The 24,702-nt window shown below is 37.0% G+C and overlaps 1 protein-coding gene across 2 annotated transcripts in view; it reads left to right on the top strand.

Moving 5' to 3' along the window:
* The window catches only part of LOC107665444 (proto-oncogene DBL-like), a 27,049-nt gene extending 2,601 nt beyond the window's left edge, over positions 1-24,448 (top strand). Inside the window, exons 2-30 of one of the 2 annotated variants that reach the window (XM_016456321.1) lie at positions 1,871-1,939; positions 2,099-2,213; positions 2,571-2,661; positions 5,028-5,147; positions 5,234-5,350; positions 5,432-5,581; positions 6,659-6,780; positions 6,895-7,009; positions 7,744-7,863; positions 7,948-8,139; positions 8,832-9,023; positions 9,225-9,396; positions 10,689-10,726; positions 12,659-12,741; positions 12,819-12,885; positions 13,000-13,115; positions 14,583-14,652; positions 14,767-14,859; positions 14,950-15,042; positions 15,945-16,070; positions 16,171-16,392; positions 16,612-16,704; positions 17,489-17,567; positions 17,655-17,718; positions 19,404-19,504; positions 21,425-21,540; positions 21,620-21,732; positions 22,692-22,795; positions 22,897-24,448. In XM_016456321.1, coding sequence (XP_016311807.1) covers positions 1,871-1,939; positions 2,099-2,213; positions 2,571-2,661; positions 5,028-5,147; positions 5,234-5,350; positions 5,432-5,581; positions 6,659-6,780; positions 6,895-7,009; positions 7,744-7,863; positions 7,948-8,139; positions 8,832-9,023; positions 9,225-9,396; positions 10,689-10,726; positions 12,659-12,741; positions 12,819-12,885; positions 13,000-13,115; positions 14,583-14,652; positions 14,767-14,859; positions 14,950-15,042; positions 15,945-16,070; positions 16,171-16,392; positions 16,612-16,704; positions 17,489-17,567; positions 17,655-17,718; positions 19,404-19,504; positions 21,425-21,540; positions 21,620-21,732; positions 22,692-22,795; positions 22,897-22,937 — 3,194 coding nt within the window. In that variant the 3' untranslated portion in view covers positions 22,938-24,448. Of the gene's footprint in view, positions 1-1,870; positions 1,940-2,098; positions 2,214-2,570; positions 2,662-5,027; positions 5,148-5,233; positions 5,351-5,431; positions 5,582-6,658; positions 6,781-6,894; positions 7,010-7,743; positions 7,864-7,947; positions 8,140-8,831; positions 9,024-9,224; positions 9,397-10,643; positions 10,727-12,658; positions 12,742-12,818; positions 12,886-12,999; positions 13,116-14,582; positions 14,653-14,766; positions 14,860-14,949; positions 15,043-15,944; positions 16,071-16,170; positions 16,393-16,611; positions 16,705-17,488; positions 17,568-17,654; positions 17,719-19,403; positions 19,505-21,424; positions 21,541-21,619; positions 21,733-22,691; positions 22,796-22,896 lie in introns of both variants that reach the window. The other variant, XM_016456320.1, reaches the window with a different exon arrangement.
* Positions 24,449-24,702: the final 254 nt, after the last annotated feature.

The raw sequence follows: 24,702 nt of genomic DNA, 5'->3' as shown, positions 1-24,702 counted from the left end.
TATATATATACATTTTCACACTTTTTTTCTCTGAATCCGAGCATGGTTCAGACTGACAGGACAGTTCATGGTCTATGTGTTGCTACTGAGCAGTACAGGTTTATTTAGTGAGCAGATTTCAGATGTAGTTGAGCTTGTTTCTTCATCAGAACAGATATGGAGAAATTTAGCATTACATCACTTGCTCACCAATGGATCCTGTGCAGTGAATGGGTGCCGTGAATGGGTGTCCACACACCAGTCGAATCAATTAACATTGTGAAGCAAAAAGCTGCTTATTTATAACAAATCCGTCATGAAGGGTTTTTGACTTCAAACAGTTGCTTCTGGCCAAAATATGAGTCCGTAATCCTTAATAACTCTTCCTCTAGTGAAGTCCATCCCGTATTGTCCTCACATCAAAATCCACCAACATATTTGTTAAGAACCGTTTTGGACTGTTTTCACTTCTAAACTTTGTTTGATCTGTGCATATTTCTCTCCTGATTCAGATGAGACAACTTTTCACTGGACAAAGCAACATTATGGATAGAGGACTTATATTTTAGCTGGAAGCAATGGTTTGAAATTAAAAGCGTCTCAAAAGATGTTTACTACAAACAGGCAGCTTGTGGGTTACATTATTTGTGGATTGCTTGTAGATGTTTCTATCATCTTCTATCAAAGATGTATAATTTTTCTGATGGAACCCATTCACTGCAGAGGATCTGTTGGTGAGCAAGTGATGTAATGCTAAATTTCTCCAAATCCGTTTCGATGAAGAAACAAACTCATCTGCTTCTTGGTTGGACTGAGGGAGAGTAAATTGCCAATGTTTTTGTGTGAACTATTTCTATAATTATTAATATATTTGCACACAAATATTCCTTGCTCAAACCTTAAACTGTATTTTTATTATTATAAAAATATTATTGTGTCTCTTGACACTTCACATTTGCCTCCTTTACAAAATTAGTTTTGGCAAACTAGTGGAAGTAGTTTAGAACTAGTTCTAGTAGTTTGGAACTTTTATTGCTGCTTTCTAATGTAAAGTTCGAGTAGTTATTTGTTTGTGGAAGTGAGTTCATGGTGAAGTCACTGGAGACCAGTGTTGGTCCATGTGTAATTTGAACATATGCTCTATTGTCGACCTCCACTTGCAGTGTATTGTAGTATGAGACAAGGCTTAAAGGAAACCGAATCACCATCTCCTCTTGTTCTCAGTCTCTGGCTTCAGTCCATCTTGATGGTTCTGCAGACATGAATGCATTAGACTCATTGCTACTAACTACTAGCAATGAGTCTAATGCATCACTAACTACTAGTTAGTGCTACTAACTGCTACTAACTACTAGTTAGTAGAAGTCATGGCCTAATGGTAAGAGAGTCGAACTTGCAACCCGAAGGTCATAGGTTTGAGTCTTGGTACCGGCGGGGTTTGTAGGTGGGGGGAGTGAATGACCAGTGCTCTCTTCCACGTTCTATACCACGACTGAGGTGAGACACTTGAGGCACCGAACCCCCAGCTGCTCCCCAGGCACCGCAGCAAAAATGGCTGCCCACTGCTCCGGGTGTGTGTGTGCACTTGGCTGGGTTAAATGCAGAGCACATATTCCGTGTATGGGACACCGTACTTGGCTACTCGTCTCTTTCACTTCACTACTAATGTTGTCACTGAGTAGATTTCACTGAGGGGTCCATTAACAGACCATAACTCATTTTATATAGCACTGATATTTACAGCTGCTTGTAGTTTGTACATGTGAACACTAGGTGGTGCTGTTCCTGAAATTTCACAAAATGGTGACAAATCCACATGAACTGACAGAAACATGACCTAAAGCTTGCTGCTGTGTTATTTATATGTGGCTCATCTTCATTGTCTCCTCAGAGGTCACGGTCCCTGTGAGTATGCAGGAAGTGGCCGGCTACATTGAGAAACAAGTGGCCTATTTATCAGGTGGGGTTTCCAGTTTCTGTTTTTGTAGACGTGAAGTATGAGGATTTTATACATGTAGATTAATGGCTTGTATAAACATGTCAGATAAATTTGGAACAGTGCCACAGAATTCGTGCTTGACTGAGAAACTGATCATTTGATATTTTATTTGAATTCCAGGGGGATGTGGTGAGGACTCTAGTGTCATCATCACTCTCCCAGAATGCTCTGCTTTCAGCAACATTCCTGAAGAAGCTCTGGCCAAAGTTCTTTCATACCTCACACTGATCCCGAGGTTTGTGTCTAATATATACAAGCCTCTCCATCTCACTGCATTGCAGTACAGCAACAGTCCCTTGTGCATTCTCTTCACATAAAGCCTTGCAATAGCTCTTACACAAATTGAGCTATTCAAATCAATGTATAGTTAGCGTGCTAAATATGCAAATATCTTTGTAGTTATATTGTAGACACAATACAGTAGGGATCTTTTAGGATGAAAGAATATATTTATCCCTCCGTACAATGCAAACAATTGCAAGTGTACATTTACATACATATGTTCAGATATTCTGGTTGTTTAAAATGTCATGTTCCTAACCAAGAGCAAAAGCAGTTACTGTGATACATGATACATTCCACATGTTTCCAGAACACGGCAACCTGGGGTAAAATTTATCATCATTTTAGACCGAAGATTGGATACATGGGCCTCAATCAAAACAGCATTGGCAAGGATTGCGGTAAGAGATTGCAATATATTTTATTTATAATCATTTATTTATATTTAATGCAGAAGTGTGAAAGGTGTTCTGTTGTTTTAATGAATTAATTTACAATTTTTTAAATTATTATTATTATTTATGGTTTAATAAAAAAAATCTTGTAAATCTTTAGTACTTTTTTTTAAATATACTATTTTCTACCAAAAAAAGTATATAAAATTACCCTTAATAACAAAAAGTATATATTTGTACAAATAACATTCATTTTTGACTGTTTGTGGAGTTACTCTATATGACTTGAATAAAACACTAAACAAATTATTGAATAGCTTAGTAGATCCAGGGGAAACGGTAAGCTTCATTGACCCTTATATGTCCTTTGGGGATGGAATGCATCACGCGTCTGTATTTACTGTGTGCTGAACCGGCCTTGTCGCTGTCCGCGGTGCTGAAGTGGATGAGCGCAGTTGCAGTACAGCATGCGCTCACAGCCCAATTCTCTGAGCTGTAGGCTGAATAAATAACTAAATGCGGCACCTCTAACTGAAGTTTGCGTTTAAAAACAGCTTGTTTGAAACCCGAGCTCACTGCGAGGCAACGGGAATGCATGAGTTAGCACAAACAATGCGCAGGTTTTTACATGATGACGCTCTTGGGGCGAGGGAGAGGTGAGGAGACCGCAGGAGAAACGGTGCTGCCACCCTCCCGACGCTGCGGCGATGAATCCTGCAGACCCTCCACTGCACCGGGCACCGGTCTGCCACAGCAGGATGGGCGAGGTCTTAAAACAAAACCATAAAACATCGATCGCTATGAGTGAGCGAAACTACAGGCGAGGACTTCCGCGGATCCGCCGCTCTACGGTAGTGTGTCTGGAGTAGTTTCGGTAAAGAGTTGGAATGAAGTTTGGATGAGCACAATGCGGCAGCGCGAGCTTGTAGCGCTACACTGCGGCGCAACGTACGGCTTTAGCTTAGTCATCCGACCTGGATAAATGCTAGCGGAGGCGTTATTAATGTAACATATAAACAAATGTATTATGCATATGAGCGATATCCGAGTGAATATTTTCGCAGATGATGCTATTGTTTACAAATACGTAAGGACGACGAGTCAATGTCAAGCGTGGTGTCCTGTGAACTGTGTGCTATAGGATGATCTATCGTGAAGTCCTGTTTCTGTTTGTCAAAGTAATAAAAGCGACTAGTCAGGTTTGTTTCAAATACTTATGTATCTCAATGTGATTCAGCTCAGCTGCTATGATGAATAAATTACATTTATAGTAGCTGTCATTGGGAGCAGCTAATCAGGCTGGTCATCTCAGTGTGTAGTTAAGTGTTACTAGTTTGAGCCTTGTCTCATCAGTTTGATTGACAGCTAGTTGTTGTCTCTGCAAATTCATTGTCAGTTGTCAGTGTGATTGATGGGGATGATAGTACAGGACATACAGTAACAGACTAGATTCAGTTACATGAATAATATTCAAACTTCAAACTTAGAACACATTTATTGCTTTTTTTCTTTTAATTGAGTTGCATGTATTGTAGGCATCCCATATACAGTGGAGTCCAAAAGTCTGAAACCATATTGAAAATCTGGGAACAGAAAACTTTGAAAATGGAAACAACGAGACATTAAATTAATTAGCAATATGATTCTGCACCATTTCTAAGTGACTAAACAAATGATTAAAATTGTGAAGTTGACCATGTAAACTCTTTGTACAGATGGTCAGATGTTCTTGGAGAATATTTGCTAAAAGTATAACTTAGGCAACCTTATTTTTTTTTTAACTAAACAATATTAGTGCTTTAAAAAAAGTGCAAGCTTTAAATATTTACTTCAACTTCAAATGGTGGAAATTACATTTTAACAGTTTAAATTTTTAGTTTTTAATACAATGGCAGACTTGCTGAGGCTAATTTCATATGCAGCAAGCATTTGCACTAACGTTTGATTGCTCTAACTTTATTAGGCCATGGAATGTATTGTGGTGGAATAATTGAATTAGTAATTAAAATAGTTCATGCGTATTTCAGTTTTTGTTCATAGTTTTAAACATGTAATAGCTGAATTTTTAAAATGGATTTTCATTTTGACATCAAGTCTGGGACAAAGGTAAAACAATAAAATCTAAACATTAAAAGGCAACTGAAAAATAGTAAAAAATAAACAATGTATGCAGGGTAAACATTTCCATGCAAGGCAGCATTATATTGGACCCAGAACATTCCTCCAACTCCTTTTCTGTTTTTCTTTATATGCCCCAGGTTTAAAGGATTCTTCGTGCCTTTATCTGCCTGTTTAAGGTGGTCTGTCTGTGTTTGTCTGCCAGACTGTTATCTCTCTCTCTCTCTCTCTCTCTCTCTCTCTTTCTGTCTCAGGCCTCATTCCCTGGAAACCTGTACCTTGTGTTGGTGCTGAGGCCGACCAGCTTCTTCCAGCGCACCGTCACAGATCTCGGCTTCCGCTTTAGTCAAGAGGACTTTATGCTCAAAATGCCTGTATGACTCATTGCACTCCTTTGTAATTTTATAATCTACGTGAAGTCAGTACCACACTGACCTGCATGTGTGTGTCTGTTTTTAAGGTGGTGATGCTCAGCTCTGTCACAGATCTGCTGCAGTACATTGATGAGAACCAGCTGACCTCAGAGTTTGGGGGAACTCTTGACTACTGCCACAGCGACTGGATCGTCTTGAGAACAGTAAAAAATGATGGTATAGATACATTAATGAAATACACAGAAATATCACATTATACAAGATAGTCTCTGTGCTTTTCACAGGCGATTGAGAGTTTTGCGGTTATGGTTAAGGACGTTGCTCAGATGCTGCAGGCGTTTGGAACAGAGCTGGCTGAGACACAGTTATCAGAGGAGTGCAGTGCTATTGAGTTTCTCCTGCTGTCCCACACAGAGAAATACAGGAGACTTAAGGTACAGCTCAATGAAACACTCAAGTGTAGAGAATCCTCTCACTTTCCCCTTTTTGATTATTGCTGATCTTTAATAACTGTTTTAGTAACATCAAAATTTCAGCTTAACATTTATATAAATATACACTACTGTTTAAAAGTTTGGGGTTGGTAAGTTTTTTTTTTTTTAATAGCAATCTCTAATGTTTCTCAAGGATGCATTTATTTGATCAGAAATACTGTGTACGTTTTTTTTTTAATAGCAATCTCTAATGCTTCTCAAGGATGCATTTAGTTGATCAGAAATACAGTAAAAACTGTAATATTGTGAAATATTATTACAATTTAAAAGTGCAATTTCTATTTTATTATATTTAAAAATGTAATTTATTCCTGTGATGGCAAAGCTGAATTTTCAGCATCATTACCCCAGTCTTCAGTGTCACATGATCCTTCAGAAATCATTCTAATATGTTAATTTGGTGCTCAAGAAACATTTATTATTATATTATACATATTATTATTATTATCAAATAATAACAAAAAAAATTAACAAATAAATGTCTTTACTGATGCATTTAATGCAACCTTGCTGAATAAATGTTAATTTATTTGTTTTTTTTCTTGTTTAATATAAATTTTTCTGTGTTTAAAGAAATAGAAATATTTATTTTGCAGTAGTCTCTCAATTAAGGATAGTAGAGCTGCATGTGTAGTAATTATAAAATGTTTTGCAAAATTACAAAATAATTAGCAATAGTTTAGAATCTCAGAAAAGGACAAACAAAATCTTGACAGGACAATCTATTAAACAGAGCGCCTGTAACAGCCTCGTTTTCATATCAGATTAAACATGGCATCTACCCTAACTAAAGGAAAGCTTTAAAAAAAAAGTACCAAACCTAGGGGAATAAACTATAATTAGGGTACACAAGCTTTATTCCACTCCAGTCTGCAGTCACTTTTAGCTCCACTCTTGTCTTTTCTTGTGTTTTTCTGGCCCCTTTGGGCTCTGGCTGTTGTTTTGTTCCATGATTCTGTGATGTCAATGACAGCAGAACACAGTGCAAAGTGTCTTTGTTGTTATTCATGGGTGAAGGATGCCATCAGATCTGTGATGAGAGAGGGGCGGCAACTGCTCTCTAACCTGGAGACTTCAAGGAAGGAAGGGGACGCCGACACGTGCTGGGACATGACACAGGACTGGGATACCATGCAGAGGTGTAGAGTTTGTTCCTGTTTATTTGAAGAAAAAACAATCTGCATGCCAAATTTTTTTTTTTTCCAAAATGATGTGAACTTGAAATCATGCTTTCTGACATGTCCTAACTGCAGGCTGCTGGCTCAGCTCACAGATATGGAGATGGCGTTTGATGGGTTCTTTGACAAGCACCACCTCAAACTGCAGCAATATTTGCAACTGCTGAGATATGAGCACGGTTTTCAGGAGGTGAACTACTTTTCTGTCCCTAACATTAAAAATGGCGTCTGATTGTTTTAAGCATGAAGACATTCTGACGGCTCACAAACAAATGCTTTATACAAAGCCATTGCTGGCATTTGATCATGAAATGATTCTGATTGTTCCCACCTGTTCTGGGTAGTTTGATCTGTCAAAGCAAGAAGTAAATTTACATTACATTTAATAATTTAATTTAAAGTGACTTTTTGTCAACCTTCTTGAATATTTATTTATTTATTTATTGCGTTTTGGCATTGCATACCAACACAATTTCTTAATACTTAATGCCTTAAAATAAACATCTTGCTTATTTTGAATCAAATTGAGCAAGACTATAATAAAAATTTTGATTTTGATATATGACACGACCAGGCGATAAATAAACATGAATAAGTATTAAACAATATATAATGTATTATATATATAAATAATACAGCACCGAAATACAGCGCATGCTGTGTAAAACCAATGGTGTGAAATGCAAAAATAAATAAATGCTAAAAAGCTGATCCGTTTTATTAAAATAATACTATGTAGCATTGATTATTTAATTAAAGATTCTGGAATGTTGCCCTGCTTTTCAGTTTGGTTCTACACCCCTGCAAAAAACTGGCAGTTTTTTAAGAGCAAAAGTAAAGAAAAGAGAAGGATATTTTTTCCTATTATAATAGGAGTCAATGAAAGTATTTGATCTAGTTTTCCTAACATTCTCTTTCTGTCAGATGGAGTACTCTTTAGAGAAATTAAGAGCACAGGAAAGGAAGATAAGCACCACAGGAGAATCCCTGTCCCAAACAGACCAGAGCGTCAGAGAGCTGGACAGTCTGGAAATACATGCGCAGGTAGTTGCATTATGCCTTCCTGTTCATGTTATATTGTTAGTCACAAATATGCTGATATTTCTGACAGCATTGTGTGTGTTTCAGGAGGAGATGAGTCGGGCTCAGGTTCTTATCCTGCATGGGCATCAGCTGGCTGCTGGACACCACTATGCCATGGCTCTGATTATCCAGCGCTGCAATGAACTCAGACATCAGTGTGACGCCCTGACCTCTGCCCTCAATGCTAAACACAACTCCCTGACACAAGCACAGACCCTAATGCACTGCCTCGAAGAGGTGGGCTAACACACTCACTTCTTCTCTTTTTATTGTTTTTTTTTTTTTTTACTATCATGAAAAAAACAAAATATATATATATATATATACCTATAGATTTTTTTGTAGAGAATCCTCTCACTTTTCCTTTTATGATTATTTCTGATCTTTAATGGCTGTATTAGCAACATCACAATTTTTGCATGAATATACACTACTGTTTAAAACTTTGGGGTTGGTAAGATTTTTTTAAATGTTTTTGAAAGAAGTCTCTTATGCTCATCAAGGCTGCAATTATTTGATCAAAACACAGGAAAAACAGTAATATTGTGAAATATTATTACAGTTTAAAATAACTGCTTCTTATTTGAACATATTTTAAAATATGACTTCTTCCTGTGATGGCAAAGCTGAATTTTCAGCATCATTACTCCAGTCTTCAGTATCACATGATCTTTCAGAAATCATTCTAATATGCTGATTTACTGCTCAAGAAGCAGTTGTGCTGCTTAATATTTTTGTGGAAACCATGATACTTTTTTTCTGGATTCTTTAATGAATAGAAAGATCAAAAGAACAGCACTGATTTGCAATATAAATCTGAATCAAATAATAACTATAAATGCTGTCACTTTTGATCAATTTCATGCATCCTTGCCAAAGAAAAGTATTAATTTATTTAAAAACAAGAAAAATCTTTGTTTGTTTTGCAGGCTCAGCGGTGGTGTGATGATGGCGCTTATCTCTTGGCCAATCAGCAGGTGGATAAATTCCAGTCTAAAGAGGGTGCACAGGCAGCTCTTCGAGGTATCGAGAAGTTCCAGGAGGCGGCGCCACTACTCCTCGGTGCAGGCGAGGATGTGCTCTTTCTGGAGTATGAATCTGTGCTCACTCCTTGTCTAAAGGTAAATACTGACAGACTACAAAAATGAGACTAGGCCCAGTGTCAGTTGTTGACTGATGTGCTGTAAATTCCTAGACATCCTTTTAGACAGTCATTTCAGAAATGTTGCTTCTGATGGATGTATTCGGACCCTCTCAATCTTAAATATTTGGTTATTCTAGGCTAAATATAAATGGAAAGTCCTTACTGTGCTGTGTTTCAGGCTCATATAGAGAAGACATTTCAGAAGCATAGTTCTGTGCAGGCTCTGATTCAGTCCAGACGGAACTGCCTGAGGAAACTGGCAAACAAACATGTCCGACCAATCCAACCGGTGGCTCCTCGTCCAGAGAACCCACCACGTGAAAAATCCCCCCTCTTCTCCCCCAAACATGGTATGTGGCAGTGCAATATTAATTTTGGCTCCAGTTATCCTCAATATTTTTCAGCCATGAGTTCTCACAATCTTATCAATCAATAATCCTTATTCATAAGACTTTGCACTAAATGTTTCATATCTGAGAGCTGAAGCTAGACAAAATTATTCTGTCATGTACATCACTTACTGCAGTACAAAAACGAAATCGTACACTTTAATGAAGCTGTCAAGACGCCTGATCAAAGCTTGGTTTAAAGTGGATTGCATTGGGGTAATGACAAGAAATCCTACTGTAGCTACTTTGTACCTTATCAAATGCACGCTGCACCTTTTTCCTAATAAATCCCTCTGGATAATGCAAACTTCCTGGGGAGTTGTCAAAAAAGGTGCATTTGCAATACACATGCATTAAAGCCCTTTTGATCCTTATTAACTCATAACAAAGGCGTTTCTGTGACATATAGTCAAATGAATGCCTTCATGTAAATTAGGAAGCATTACCTTTTGTTTACCCCAGAATTTAAACCTTTATTGCATGGCTCTGTGGAATGCTTGATTCTAATTGGTCAATAGTGGACCTCAGCTGTCAAATCCTTTTGTATAATGACCATTAAACTGTATATTTCACTAGTGACCATGGCAGTTGATACTGCTAAATTTGTATATGTAAATAATATATTACAGAATAAGATTATGAATTAGTTCATTCATTTTGAATTATATAATGGGAGAGAATAAAGAAGAGAGATTCAGTCTTCATGCATTCAGTATTCCTGAGAGATCTGAAGCACTTTAAGATGGAGAGATCAAGGGAGGAAGCCATAGAGACGTGCAGAGCTCACCTGACATGCTGTGATCTTCAGCACAGCTGGATAACAGCCCATCAAAAGTGATCTGACAGGAATGTAAAGTTGGATCTGTAGCTGAAACAAGAGATTTAAGGAGGATTTTATTCACCTACAGAGGTCATAAACTGGGATTGACCTCTGAATGACTTCCAAAGTCAGATCAAACTGATATTATGTTATTCCCAGTGCTGTCTGAATGTTTTTGATTATATGATTTGATTGCGCATAGTACTGTGGATGTCAACGTTTTGTGCTGCAGCCACTAGTCTGTAACTGCTTCATTTAAATATGCAACTTCAAAAAAATATTCTCAGAGTTCTTGCTGATGCTGCACTTGTAAATGTTTTGAAACATACATACACACATTCATATTAATTCTGTGTCGTATCCAACTGCTTTTCTTGTATTGAATCAGATTTAAATTCCAGTTTAAAGTTCACCTTTGACCTCCCACTGCCAGGCAAAAGAACATCAAGGAAAAGCCCAAACTCCAGGAAGGTAACAGCACTTTTTCATTTGGTCTTTATAAATAATTTTTTTTTTTCTTTTACTACCAAAAGTCTTAATTTACTACCAAAGTCAGAATATATACTACAGTGGAAAAGAATCAGCCCCCTTTAAAATAATCACATTTTGTTGCTTTGCAGACTGAAATGAAGACGGACACAGTTTTTGTTTTATTCAGCTGTAACATCCAAGTGAAATATATAACACCAACATGTCAGAAAAAAAATAAAAAACAGAATCACTGAGTTGGAAAAATGAGAAAAATGACTTGTAAACTCAGTGGCACACAAAGTCATTTGACTTTCAACTGTGATCAGCTCATTTTGATTATCTCAGCATGAAAAGAGCTTTTCTGGATCATTTCAGTCCTTGGTAGTGCAACTGAAGCAAACAATCAACTATGGGTGGCAAGGCACTGTCAAAAGATCTCCGGGATAAATGCACCTTGAAGATTCTGAGGCAGATGAGACTAAAATGTAATTATTTGACACCAAACAATATGTCTGGCGGAAATCCAATACAGCTCACCATCCAAAAAACAACATTCCTACAGTAATATCCCATAAAGCCCCGTTCACACCAAGAACGATAACTATAAAGATAACGATATTAGCGTCCACACCAGCGAACGATATCCTCTGTTTATTCTGAGCGCACGCTCGTCTGCCGCTTTAAATTCTCGAGCTCGTTACAGCATTATGGATTCTGATTGGCTGTCAATTTTTTATCGTTCATCAGCTGGAAAAAGATTGTTTTGAAAGTGATTCCAACGATATCGTTTCTCTTTGTCTTTATCGTTATAGTTGTGGTGTGGACTCTGCTATTCTTTAATATTGAGAACGATTTTTAGAACTATATCTTTATCGTTATTTTTATAGTTATTGTCCTTAATGGAGGTGTTTCTCTGCTGCAGGGACTGAAGCACTTGTCAGTATAGAAGGAAAAATGGATGGGGCAAAATACCGTCAAATTCTTGAGGAAAATCTGCTGCCCTCTGTCAGAAAGTTGTCAATGGGAAGAAGGTTTACCTTCCAACATGACCATGACCCAAAGCACACAGCAAAACTGAGCACACAGTGGCTGAAGGAGAAAAAGGTGAATGTCCTTGCGTGGCCTAGTCAGAGCCCAGACTTAAACCCCATTGAAAATCTGTGGAATGACTTGAAGACAGCAGTTCACAAACGCTCAACATCAAATTGAACTGAACTTGAGCAGTTCCGCAAAGAAGAGTGGACAAATATGGCAAAGTCTAGATGTGCAAAGGTAGTAGAGACAGGGACATATCCCAACAGACTAAAGGCTGTAATTAAAGCAAAAGGTGGTTGAACAAAATACTGACACAAGGGGTGATCTTTTTTCCAACTCAATGATTCTGGGGTTTTTTTGGGGTTTTTTCTGACATGTTGGTGTTATATCTTTCACTTGGATGTTATAAGTTCCACTGAACAAATGCAGCTGGATAAAACAAAAACTGTGTCCGTCTTCATTTTCCAAGGCTGATTTCATAGCTTGTATCCTGAATACGATTAAAAATCACAATTAAATCCCATTTCCACCATTGACAAACGTTAAAAATATTTATATTTGACTGTATATTCACTTTAATATACAGTAAGTGATTTTAATTTTACGTCACACATCAGTTTCCAAGATTGTTTGAATGTGATCTTCATGTGACAAAAAGTTGAAGTCTAAGTTTTTTAAATAAATAATGTTTTAAATAAAAAATCAACCACTGACTGCCTGAATTGCCTCAAGTTGAAGAAACACCAATATACTGTATTTCACTTTTTTTTATACTGCATGAAAGATGTATAACGATCAGAAAAGATGTAGAAATGGTGCAGTATGTGTGATTTGATTAAATCAACACCATGTGCTGGTTTCTAAAGGAAATCATTCAGTGTTTTCTGTGTGGTTCAGATCGAGGTGATTCATGACTATCAGACGGCCAGCTCTCTCCCATACAGTATAGATGGAGAAGACGGCACTGATCTGCTCAAACGGTGAGTCTGCTGTCTGACACTGTCTGTTTAAATGACACACTGATGTCTGATGACCCTGGGAATGTGTGTGACTCTAGACATGTGATGAAGGAGCTGATCGAGACCGAGAGGATCTATGTGGAGGAGCTGCTGGCAGTGCTCTTGGTAAGATGACCTTCATTTTTCTGAATGTGGCACTGAAGATAGAGCGTGAAGCTGAGGTGTTGATGTTGTGGATTTGTTTATGATCTCTCTCACTCTATCTGTCTGGATTTCCAGGGCTACAGGGCTGAAATGGACAATCCGTCTCTTGCTCCACTCCTGCCAACAAGTCTTCGCAACAAGAGAGATGTGCTGTTTGGAAACTTGCCTGATATCTACAACTTCCATAGCAGGCAAGGCCACACACAGAGAACTTCATATAGCGCTGCTAACGGCAGGAGCAAAGTGTAAACAATAGCTCCAGACTGAAATATGGTTCTGTTTCCTGTGAGATAAAACAGCAAATCCTCAGCCTCTGAAAGTCAGACACAAATGCACTCTCACAGTTTTGACTTCAAGACACCTTCATAAAACATCTTATTTTAATAAAACTTATCGGTTTGGGCAGCTGTGTTTGTCAGTGGCTTTGAAACCTGTCTTGACTGCTGGGTCTTCATCCCCGGGTGAGGCAAATTGCCAAATTGGTTGACTGCAGGAAGCCGTTACGCCAATTAAAGCACTTTAATTACAGCTAAATGTCTGTTGGTCAAATAAGGATTTGATTAAGCCAATGAGAGCTCAGCTGGAAGGGAGCGTGTCAGCAGAGCGGGGGTTCTGATAGACAGCTGTGTGACCTCTCACTGTCTCAGTCAGTCTGATCTATTACAGAGACGGAAAAAGGCATAGTACTACTTGGAATTAAGGAACTGATATAGTTGCTGAACTAATTATGCATACTAGATATTGTGCATACTGGATTTGTACAGCACATACTATAAGTATATATGTTTACACATCATATATGTATAGTTTTGTACTTCAGATTAGATTTCATACATACTAATTGAAAGTGGAAAAAAAGTGAAAGTGACGTGACATGTAGCCAAGTATGGTGTCCCATACTCAGGATTTGTGCTCTGCATTTAACCCAGTGTTCGAACTATACCGTGGACTTTGGGGGAGCCCACATGTTTTTCACACACACACACACACACACACACACACACACAGCAGTGAGTTGCTCAAGGGTCTCACCTCAGTCGTGGTATTAAATCTCTTTTTTTTTTTTATGCTTAAAACAAGAAGGCATTTATTTATTTATTATTTTTGTTTTGTTTTGCTGTATAAATGCAGTAGGAAAGACATAATAATAAGATGTTAAAACATGGTTAATTATATAATAATATTTGAAAATATATACACTACCATTCAAAAGTTTGGCGTCATTAGATTTTTTTTTTAAAAACATTAATACTTTTATTCAGCAAGAATGCATTAAATTGATTGAAAGTGACAGTAAAGACATGTATAATTCTATTCTAATTGTAAGACATGTAAAAATTCTATTTCAAATAAACGCTGTTCTTTTGAACTTTCTATTCATCAAAGAATCCTGAAAAAAAATGTATTACAGTTTCCACAAAAATATTAAGTGTTTTCAACATTGATAATGAGAAATGTTTTTTGAGCATCAAATCAGCATATTAGAAGGATTTTTAAAAAATTCAGCTTTGCTGTCACAGGAATAAGTGACATTTTAAAATATATTGAAATGGAAAACAGTTCTTTTAAATTGTAATAATATTTCACATTATTTCTGTTTTTAATTTTGAATGACAGTGTACTTGCACTTGTTTGAACTTGTGTCTTCTGTTCTCCAGTGTCTTCCTGCAGAATTTGGAAAGCTGTCTGGAGAGCCCTGAGGCAGTAGGGGCATGCTTTCTGGAAAGGGTGAGGAACTTTAAAACACCATATGAGACTAATTTCAGGTTACTGTTTATGTCTTTCCCATTTTTTTTTTTTTTCACAAAACATATCTAACATGAAATATCTGTCTGTTTTCAGAAAGACCATTTCCATTTATATGAATGTTACTGTCAGAACAAGCCTCGATCTGATTCCTTATGGAGGCAGTTCTCGGACTGCCTGTTCTTTCAGGTATCAAAAACCTTCTCCATCTATAAAAATACTTGCAGCACACTGGCATGCATCTAGAAAGAGCTCTGAGATGTGTCCTGTGTGTTTCAGGAGTGCCAAAAGAAGCTGGAACACAAACTTGCTCTTGACTCATACCTGCTGAAACCAGTCCAGCGCCTTACAAAGTATCAGCTCTTATTAAAGGTGCGAGCTTCATCTGAATACAAATCTGCGTTTAGGGTTTTTTCATATAAAATGATGTATCTTTTAACATTTTAATTGTTTTAATATTTCATATTATATATTTTTTGGTGCCAAGTCCGTTTGTTCAGGAAATCTCACCTGAGTATGCTTGAAAAGGTCTGGATATGGTTCATGTGGACTGCAGTATGATTTGCATTTGGTTTTATATCACAATGCAACCTGTAGAACCTTATTTCTGCAACAGAAGAAAAGTATAAAAGAGTTAATGCCTCAAAATTCAGGCGATGCAGACCTTTTTTTTCTCAGGATTGCGAGTTTTCTGCATGCAGAATTGTGAGAGAAGTAAACTTACAATTTAGAGATATATATCTCGAAAAAACTTACGAGATATATATTCAAAATTGTAAGGAAAAAGACATAATTGTGAGATATAGATTCGTAATTGTGATTTTTTTTTTCCTCCGAATTTTGAGTTTACATCTCACAATTCTAACTTTTTTTTCTTCTCATAATTCTGTATGTGCATGCAGTCTGGTCAGATGCCTAATATTTGGGGAGGAAAAAAAAACATAATTGTAAGAAAAAAGTCAGATTTGTTGGATATAAACTTGCAATTCTGAAAAAAGTCTAAGAGATGTAAACTCGCAGTTATGAGTTCATAACTTGGAATTGCATTATATAAATTTAAAATTATAAGGAAAAAAGTACGAATTGTGAGAGATAAACTTGCAATTGTGAGAAAAAAGTCAGAACTGTGAGATAAAAAGTTTTAGATTTTTATTCTGTGGTTGTAAATAAGCTTCCATAGCAACTTTGCGTGATTTTACTCCATAAATGTTTTTTTCTGTAGGAATATTTTTTGTCCATTAAATCAGACGAATTGTATGTGTGTTTGATAATAGGAGCTTCTGAAGTACAGCTCAGGGTGTGAGAGAGTTTCTGAGCTGCAGGGGGCGCTAGAGGCCATGCTGGACTTGCTGAAGTCAGTCAATGACTCAATGCACCAGATTGCCATCACCGGATATGAGGTGACATTTTAACCAACTTTAAAGTGAGTGTGTATTTGAGAGACTGTGTGTGTCTGTGTGTGTGTGAATGCGTAGTTAGTTAACATGTTGTATGTTGCAGGGGGATCTTAGCAATCTGGGCCGCGTGCTAATGCAGGGCTCCTTCAGCATGTGGATTAGTCATAAGAAGGGTCCGACCCGCGTGAAGGAGCTGGCCCGCTTCAAGCCCATGCAGAGACACCTGTTCCTGCATGAGCACGCGCTCCTCTTCTGCAAGCGTCGAGAGGAACATGGAGAGAACGCTGACAAAACTCCTTCCTACAGCTTCAAGCACTGTCTTAAGGTACGACACACACTTCCTGCAGGGAGCACATATACAATCTCAGAAAACCCTGCCAGCATCACATGTGGCTGCATCGTTGTATGTCAGCCTGTTTACTCATGATAACATTTCCTTCCTTGTTTTTAAAATGTGGTGCTACATCACAGGATGTGACAGGATATGACATGTTTATATATATTTTTTCCGTCTGTGAGTATAAAATGCTGTTTATGCCTTCAGATGAGTGCAGTCGGCATTACGGAGAACGTCAAAGGAGATGTGAAGAAGTTTGAAATCTGGTACAGTGGCAGAGAGGAAGTCTATGTGATACAGGTGAGAAAGCTTAAAGGGACAGTTCATCCAAAAATGAATGTAATAGCGATTCTTCTCAACTCATTTTCAGAGACGGTATTTCAGTTAGATGCATCAAACCACAAATTTACAGCTGTTACACTTGATTTGTCTAAATGCAAATGAATGAAACTTAGAGAACTATATACACATTTGTTAAGTTTCAAATATAAACGTGATTCAGAGTCAAAAGAGCATCTCTAACAGTGTAATATTCAGATATTGACATATTATGTGACTTTCATTATATATTTCTCATTCAAATATATAAAAATAAACAATAAAATATTAAAACTAAATTAAATTAATAAATTAAAGAACTTGTAAATTCAAAGTACATAAAAAATGTAAACATCTTAAACATGCAAAAATTCTAAGTATTTAGAAAGAAAAATAATATTATAACCTTATTATTATTATGGCTTCAGCCATGAAATTTCTGTCAGCAGCTGTATTTCATAAAGGACATAAAATGCAAAATTGTAAAGAATGTCTCAGGCTGCTCTTTACTATACAATTAAAGTAAAAGTTACAAAAAAATTAAGTACAATAACTAAATAAACTATATATATATATACACACACACATTCACCACTGTTATGCAAAAACTTCTCATAGTCACCCACAGTGGAGGTGAAGATTGCTCAGGCTGCTCTTTACTATACAATTAAAGTAAAAATTACAAAAAAATTAAGTACAATAACTAAATAAACTATATATATATATACACACACATTCACCACTGTTATGCAAAAACTTCTCATAGTCACCCACAGTGGAGGTGAAGATTGTTTGGCTGAATGAGATCAGAAAGATCCTGACCAACCAGCAGAAACAACTCAAAGGTCTCAATACATTTCCCATGATTAAATGTCACTATTATTCCTGCATAAGTACTTTGAGTAATGTGTGATCTTCTCTCATTGGTCCAGAAGGGTTGTGTCACTCTGCTGCAGTCTCAGAGCAGATGCAGATGTCTCCTCCTCTCTCAGTGAGGTAAGAATCCACTAGTGTACAGATCACTGTCCGTGAGCCCCTCTTTAATCCCTGATCCAACCCTCATATTCAACACTCACCGATCACTCTTTCTCTCCTTGACCCTTTGGCTTAGACCAGCTTTTTGCTGCTTTTAGCTGTTAGATCTCTCACATGACACTTCCCTTGCAGAATCCCGCCAGTTACTTCAGTACTCTCCCTGCTTTTACAGTCCCCGCTTTATGTGTAATCACGGTCCAAAATTAACTCATTTTTAATTATATGTAACTTTGTTAACTAAGACAATTTACCAGTCATAAATATACAGGTGATACAAAAGATTTCTATTTCAGATCAATTCTGTTTCTGTTGAACTTCCTTTTAAACAAAGAATTCTACAGAAAGAAAGAAAAATATTACTTTGAGAGAAATCAGAATATTATAATGATTTCTGAAGGATCATGTGACACTGAAGACTGGAGTAATGACTGCTGAAAATTCAGCTTTGCCATCACTAAATAAATAAAGAATATTTTAAAATATATTAAAATATAAAAATATAATATACAGATATATAGATAATATATACAGTGTATATATATATATTTATATACATATATTTTCTTTAGTGGGCAGTTTATGATTTATATGTCTTTAGATTTTAAAGTATTAAGATTTTAATTATGTCATATCAGTGAGGGTCAGGTTATAATTATTAAAATTTTACTTCAAGCATATAATGTTGCAGTTCCCAACTGGTCAGTAACTGTTTTATTTGCTCGCCAATGCCGTTTTTACTCTCATTTGGCAAGTGTTAATTTTGGACCCATGGATAAGCCATATTACTTGTATTTGCATATATGGAACCCATACACATTCAGGATGTCCCATTTTAACAAATCAATGAAGTAAAAGTACTTAAGTAAAAGTGTATGAAAAATTTTCTGATGATAATGAGGGGAATGAAGCCGCTGTGTGTGGTTGCCTGTCCTCCCGCAGGGCCGTGCGGCCTTCCGGTGGCGTTCTTAAGGGCTGCCTGCCCCGTCTGGACCTTGTGTCCATGTCGGGGGGCGTGTGTGTGTGCCTGCGCGCTCGGAGCCCATGCCTCACTCGCCCCTCCCAGCGACAGTGACGCTCAGTGGTAAATCAGGCGTTCCAATCTCTGCTTCGTCACATACAGAGCTGCTGTGGCCACTCTGTAACCACCATCGCCGTCCCCTTCATACACACCCCACCTCCCCGATCTCAACAGCAGTACCCCTATCATTAACATAACAGGCAGATGCTTTGCCAGCATCTCTGCATCTGTTTTGCATGACATGCAAACAAAAGCAAACACCAGAAGAGTTTGGTTTGACGCCATTGTTTTGGCTGTTAAGCAGCGCTTTGAAGACGGGCCTTATTTTGAGATCAAGACAAATATGATAAAGTGGTTGTAACTAGCTCAGCCTGTTGAGTCGTATGTTGACAAATCAAGACTGTATCACCTTATTTTTGCTCCATTTCCTTATCAGCATGTCTCTATGCTGTTATAAAAGAGTCATTTGCCTTGCAGGCCTGAAATTACCGCCATCTGTCCATATCTGCCAGCTTCTTACATGGTTTGTGCTGAGCTGATGGTTGGTTTGGCTCCTGTTTTATGACTAAGAGATGGTGTATGTGTGGATAATTGTTTATTTACTTCATGCTATGTTCTTGTCCCACAGCAAACAGCAAAGAGTGTCAGTCAGCTCAGAGGGGACTGAGTCAAGCCACAGCAGTCCAGACCCGTTCAGTTGCTCAACCCAGCACCAGCGCAAAAGACGCAGTGAGTGTTACACACACAAACAGCATATATTACACACCTAATCTCTAAGTATGCAAATGTAGAATGTGTTAGGCCAAAACCATGCACGTGTGGTCTTAATGTACATAGTTAATTTTCAATAGAAATTTTGTCTTAAACTGAATTGTTAAAAGACCAAACATGGACTCTTGAAGTGTATTTATGCATTTGCTGTGGTGTATCTTGGAAGCAGGAAAATAACAAGTATGATGAAACAAGATTGTTTTTGGGTTATACTGTATCATTCACACATTAGCATTATTAACATTGATATACACTGCATATATACATACATGTACAACATATATATACACTACTGTAAACGTTTGTGGCAAGTACGATTTTTTTTAAGGAATTATTTTATTTTGCAAGGATGCATAACATTTTTCAAAAGTGACAGTAAAGACTTTTACATTGTTACAAAGATATTTTGTAACATAATTGTTTTGAATAAATTATTTTCTTTCCTTGAGCAGCAAATCAGCATATTAGAATGATTTCTGGAGGATCATGTGACACTGAAGACTGGGGTAATGATGCTGAAGTTTCAACTTTGCCATCACAGGAATAAGTGTCTTTATAAAATATATTAAAATAGAAAATAAATGTTAAAAATATTTTACAATATTATTATTTAATATATAATATTATTACAATATTAATGTTTTACTGTATTTTAGATCAATTAAATTCAATCTTGGCCAGCTTATTTTTAAGAGACTTATTTTAAAAGCATTAAAAACATTTGAATGGTAGTTTGTTTATATATGTGGTACATGTTATTAAGTATTAATAATTTATATTAAAATAATAATTATTTATATTATTGTTTTACATATTAAAACCACAAACAACCCCTTTTCATCATATTTGTTGTGTGTGTATATTTCCTCTTAATTATGGTATTTAAAGTGATAAATTATTGAGATTTTTCCTGTGAATTGACTAATTGTTTTGGTTGAGACTATGTGGTAGTTTCTGGCGTTTCTATGAGAAATCACTCTCGAAGTCTTGAGGTTTTGATACCAGAAGATAGAGACAATGAAGCCGAGAAACTCTGCAGAGAATCTCTCGAGTCTGTCTGCACACTCTTTATATAGTTTTTCCTCAAGGTGTGTTTAACACGTTTCATACACAGTCCTTCTACCCCCATGCAATGTACACATTTTACTCTCCTGCAGTTCTCCATACACACAGGAAACATATGATCATAATAGTAGAATAACTTGATTACTCACCTGCAGGCTTCTTTACACACAAGAAACACATGATCATAATATTAGATTACAAACATGGCTATATTCACATTGATAATACAGTATAACTGTTAATGGACAGGTAAAGAAACCCACAAATGACATGACTACACATTTTACTCTCCTGCAGTTCTCCATACACACAGGAAACATATGATCATAATAGTAGAATAACTTGATTACTCACCTGCAGGCTTCTTTACACACAAGAAACACGATCATAATAGTAGATTACAAACATGGCTATATTCACATTGATAATACAGTATAACTGTTAATGAACAGGTAAAGAAACCCACAAATGACATGACAGTATTGCCACACGTGTAATTACCACTCTGTTTTGGGCCTTAGATACACTTACCAACATATAAACACACATTTGCACATATGCCTGTACAAAGCTGTGTTGCTGAAGTGTAATGCTTGCTGTCCAAAATATGTTTTCGTCATGTTTCTATTGTAAAACCATTATCCCTGTCACCTCAAACTTCAAGGCAAAGCCACACACTCAGTAAACATTAAAGAGCATGTGATTTCTCCAAGCACATACATGATCTCTGAAGTATTTCATGATCTGAATGTATTTCATCAATCAGAATGTAAGGATTTACACTGAAACATGCATGCGGTGTGTTTGTGGTAGGCTGGCCGGGCACACCTTATTCTGTAGATATCTGTGAAGGTCTGGAGGACTGGAGTGGAGCAAACAGCCTCTCTAACCCGTCTGACACTGAGGAGGAGGAGGAGGCTGCCTGTTTGGTGAGAGACAGACATCCCACACTCACTCAGTCACTTATATAATTATTTTTTTTTTTACTTGTTCAACTGTTTGTTTTAGGTTGCTGGCAGATACAGGGCCTTCGTCGAGTGGCGTAAAAATGGGACAGATAACTTCATTATTAAGTGTGGTGATGTCATACAACTACAGCATGAGGAAAATGATGGCCATTGGTGAGTGATGTGCATGAAAATAAAAGAATATAAAGCGATATTCTGGGAGAAATTAAAGGGATAGTTCATTCAAAAATGAAATTCTGTCATTTACACCCTCAACTTCTGTGGCTTTATATGACCTAACATAAAAAAGGCATTTTGAGAAATGTCTCAGTGGTACAATTGGAAATCCAAAATTATTTGGCTACCAAAATATCTTCTTTGTGTTCCACTGAAGAAAGAAAAGTGATACAGGTTTGGAAGAATATGATGATTGATGATAGATATTTAAATTTTTGGGTGAACTATCCCTTTAAGTTTGACAGCATCTGACAGCATGATTTTGATTCCCTTAATGTTTTTTTTTTAAAGGAAAAGAATGGAAAAAAATGTTTAAATTGAAGTGTTATGGGAAATGTTAGTCCCATATCAGAAAGAACAACTTTACCAGGACTGGGCAAAATTCAGAATTAGATCCCTTTCAAATGCACAAAGAGTGAAAAATTTAAGGGGGTCTGAATACTTTCCGTACCCACTGTATATATATATATATACTGTATGTATATATGCATGCTTATACTTCTACACCATCCATAGACTTTTACACAGTTATTGAACTGAACGGGATCAACACTGAGCTTACTGGAGCTGAATAATCACACTATTGCTTTTTTAGAGCTGCTTTACAGCAGAATTGAGATGTTTTATGAAGCTGGCATCACTGATTCTGTTACTTTCCTGTTTAATAATGTGAAGCTGCTTCGAAACAATATCTGTTGTAGGCCTATAAAGCACAATACAAATAAAGGTGACTTGACTTTCATTATGAGTGAACTTTTTTTCTGGTGGTACCTATAGGTAAATTTAACCAGATTATTTCATTAAAATGCATTAGTTCAACAACTCAAATTTAATTGCACTAAAGTGGATTTAGATATTGGTTTGGTGTAAATCAGTATAGTTGTGTACTGTCACAGGCTGGTGAAGAATCTGAGTCGCAGACAGGAAGGCCGTATCCCTACTGCCAATCTGCAGGGCATGCTGGGGGAAAGCCTCAAGAATCACTCCAACCGGCTTGGAGGTGAGAGTCCATTTGGACATCCACTGCCTTTTTAGAGTAGTTCCCTGTAGACTCGAGTTTCCTTGTTGCATAAAATCCATACTGTCATATCTTCTCTGCAGACCCAGGGAATCGTAAGGCGCGGAAGCTCAGCTCGCCGTGAAGGAATGGCCCAGTGCTATATTGGACCTTTAACATTCACACTTGGTAGCTCAGACTGTATGTGACTACATGGATTCAGTCCTGACCAGCAGGATTGTGTTCCAGATGTTTTGTACTGATCCTCTTTGACAGATGCTACCAAAATGCAAAAGACAAATTGTTGTACATCTTACAAGAGATCTCGACCATTTCAGAAAACCCAGAGAGCGCTTTTAAACATCTGTCCTCTGCCTAAACACACTTCAGTCCTCCTGACTAGGTGAAGCCTAGAACATTCTGACTCTGAGATTGTCCCAGTAGACTTCAGAGTTGTTTTTAATGAATCAAGGCCCATCAAAAGGCCCCTTCGTTGCTGTCTTCACGGTTAACTCCCAGAAGACCTATGAAAACATCCTGTTCGTAAAGGACCTGACTTTTTTAACTGTGTGTTTGTGCTGTTATTTATCTTGTACTGTTACTGTTATATTTATCCTCAATCTGAGCTCTTCCTGAGAGCTTCAGTGCCAAATCATGCAGTGCCATAATGCATGTTTTCCCACTTTTATTTAATACAGACTTTGCTCAGTAGTGCACTAGTTACCTCAAAAAATATTTAAAAGCACTTTATTCAGGTCACATAAATTTGTGGCTCTTTGTGTCTTTCTACAGCTTTAAACTGGATGAATTTTGCATGCCAGAAATTCTTACCTCTCTTATTTAGTAAAATTCTCTTGTCAGGCACTTTACATGCAGAATCTACTCTGCCAGCTTGAAGACCTGGGGGCCGTCATGTAAAAGTTGACTTTGGAGCCACAAATATGAGTTATGAGGGGGTGAGCAGAGTGCATGTGTGTTGAAATCTGCGAAATCAGAGCCGTGTTGATGGAGGTTTCTTATTAAGGGAGATCATACAGAAAACATTAAATATACCCTCTATTTAGAATGCTTAATTAAATATTAATTGCAGACTTATATGAATTTACTACATTAAATCAGGCCTACAGTTGGAGGGCTGACTTTGATATACCAGCGTTTGAAGTGGAAATAAGCTGTGTGTAGCAGCAGGAGACGCTGTGCAGTACATATCTCTTATGTTATTAATTTCGCTATGAAGTTGTTCCCTTCCAGCGTGGAGCTCCAGCCATCCACTCAAAATCAAGCCACGTAAAGGACACAACTTCCTGAAAACTGTGCTGTTTTAGCCATATATACTGTCAGCTTTGCATATTTATATGCTTATTCATGTCCACTTACCAAATGTCCAACACATTGAATATCTGGGATTCAAAATTTCATGATCATTAGTTTTTCCATCATGTTCATGTTCATTTTTCAATTCAATTTTTCACACAGAAATAATGCAAAAGAGAAGCATTTTCACTAATGGTCTCAGATTTTTGGACCCCAATATATCTAATAGCATTTAATCCTGATTTTTGTTTTTGTTTGTTTTTTGGGACTGGCTTTTAAATGATTCTTTTTGAAGGAATGTACTGTATCTGTGTTGACTGTTGTATTGTAACAATATTTAAATTTGTACAGCCTATTGAAAATTAAGAAATAATTTTTTTAATAAAACTATTTATGTCAGACTCTGTTCCATGTCTCTTGTTGTGTTTTCCTCCCCCACATGCTCCAGGTTGATTATTATGCCCATATTTGGTTTTTCCTGTTCCTGTCCTTGTTTAGTTCATTTGTTCCCAGGTGTGTCCCATTAGTTTCTGTGTATTTAAAGTGTGTTCTGCCCCTCGTTTCCCGTCCGCTGTTTTATGTCATTTTATGTCCTC

This window comes from Sinocyclocheilus anshuiensis, unplaced genomic scaffold (assembly GCF_001515605.1).
Source record: "Sinocyclocheilus anshuiensis isolate Anshui unplaced genomic scaffold, SAMN03320099.WGS_v1.1 scaffold771, whole genome shotgun sequence".
In the NCBI taxonomy this organism is placed as follows: domain Eukaryota; kingdom Metazoa; phylum Chordata; class Actinopteri; order Cypriniformes; family Cyprinidae; genus Sinocyclocheilus; species Sinocyclocheilus anshuiensis.
The sequence above is the reverse complement of the archived record's forward strand: the minus strand, read 5'-3'. Positions and strand labels throughout refer to the sequence as shown.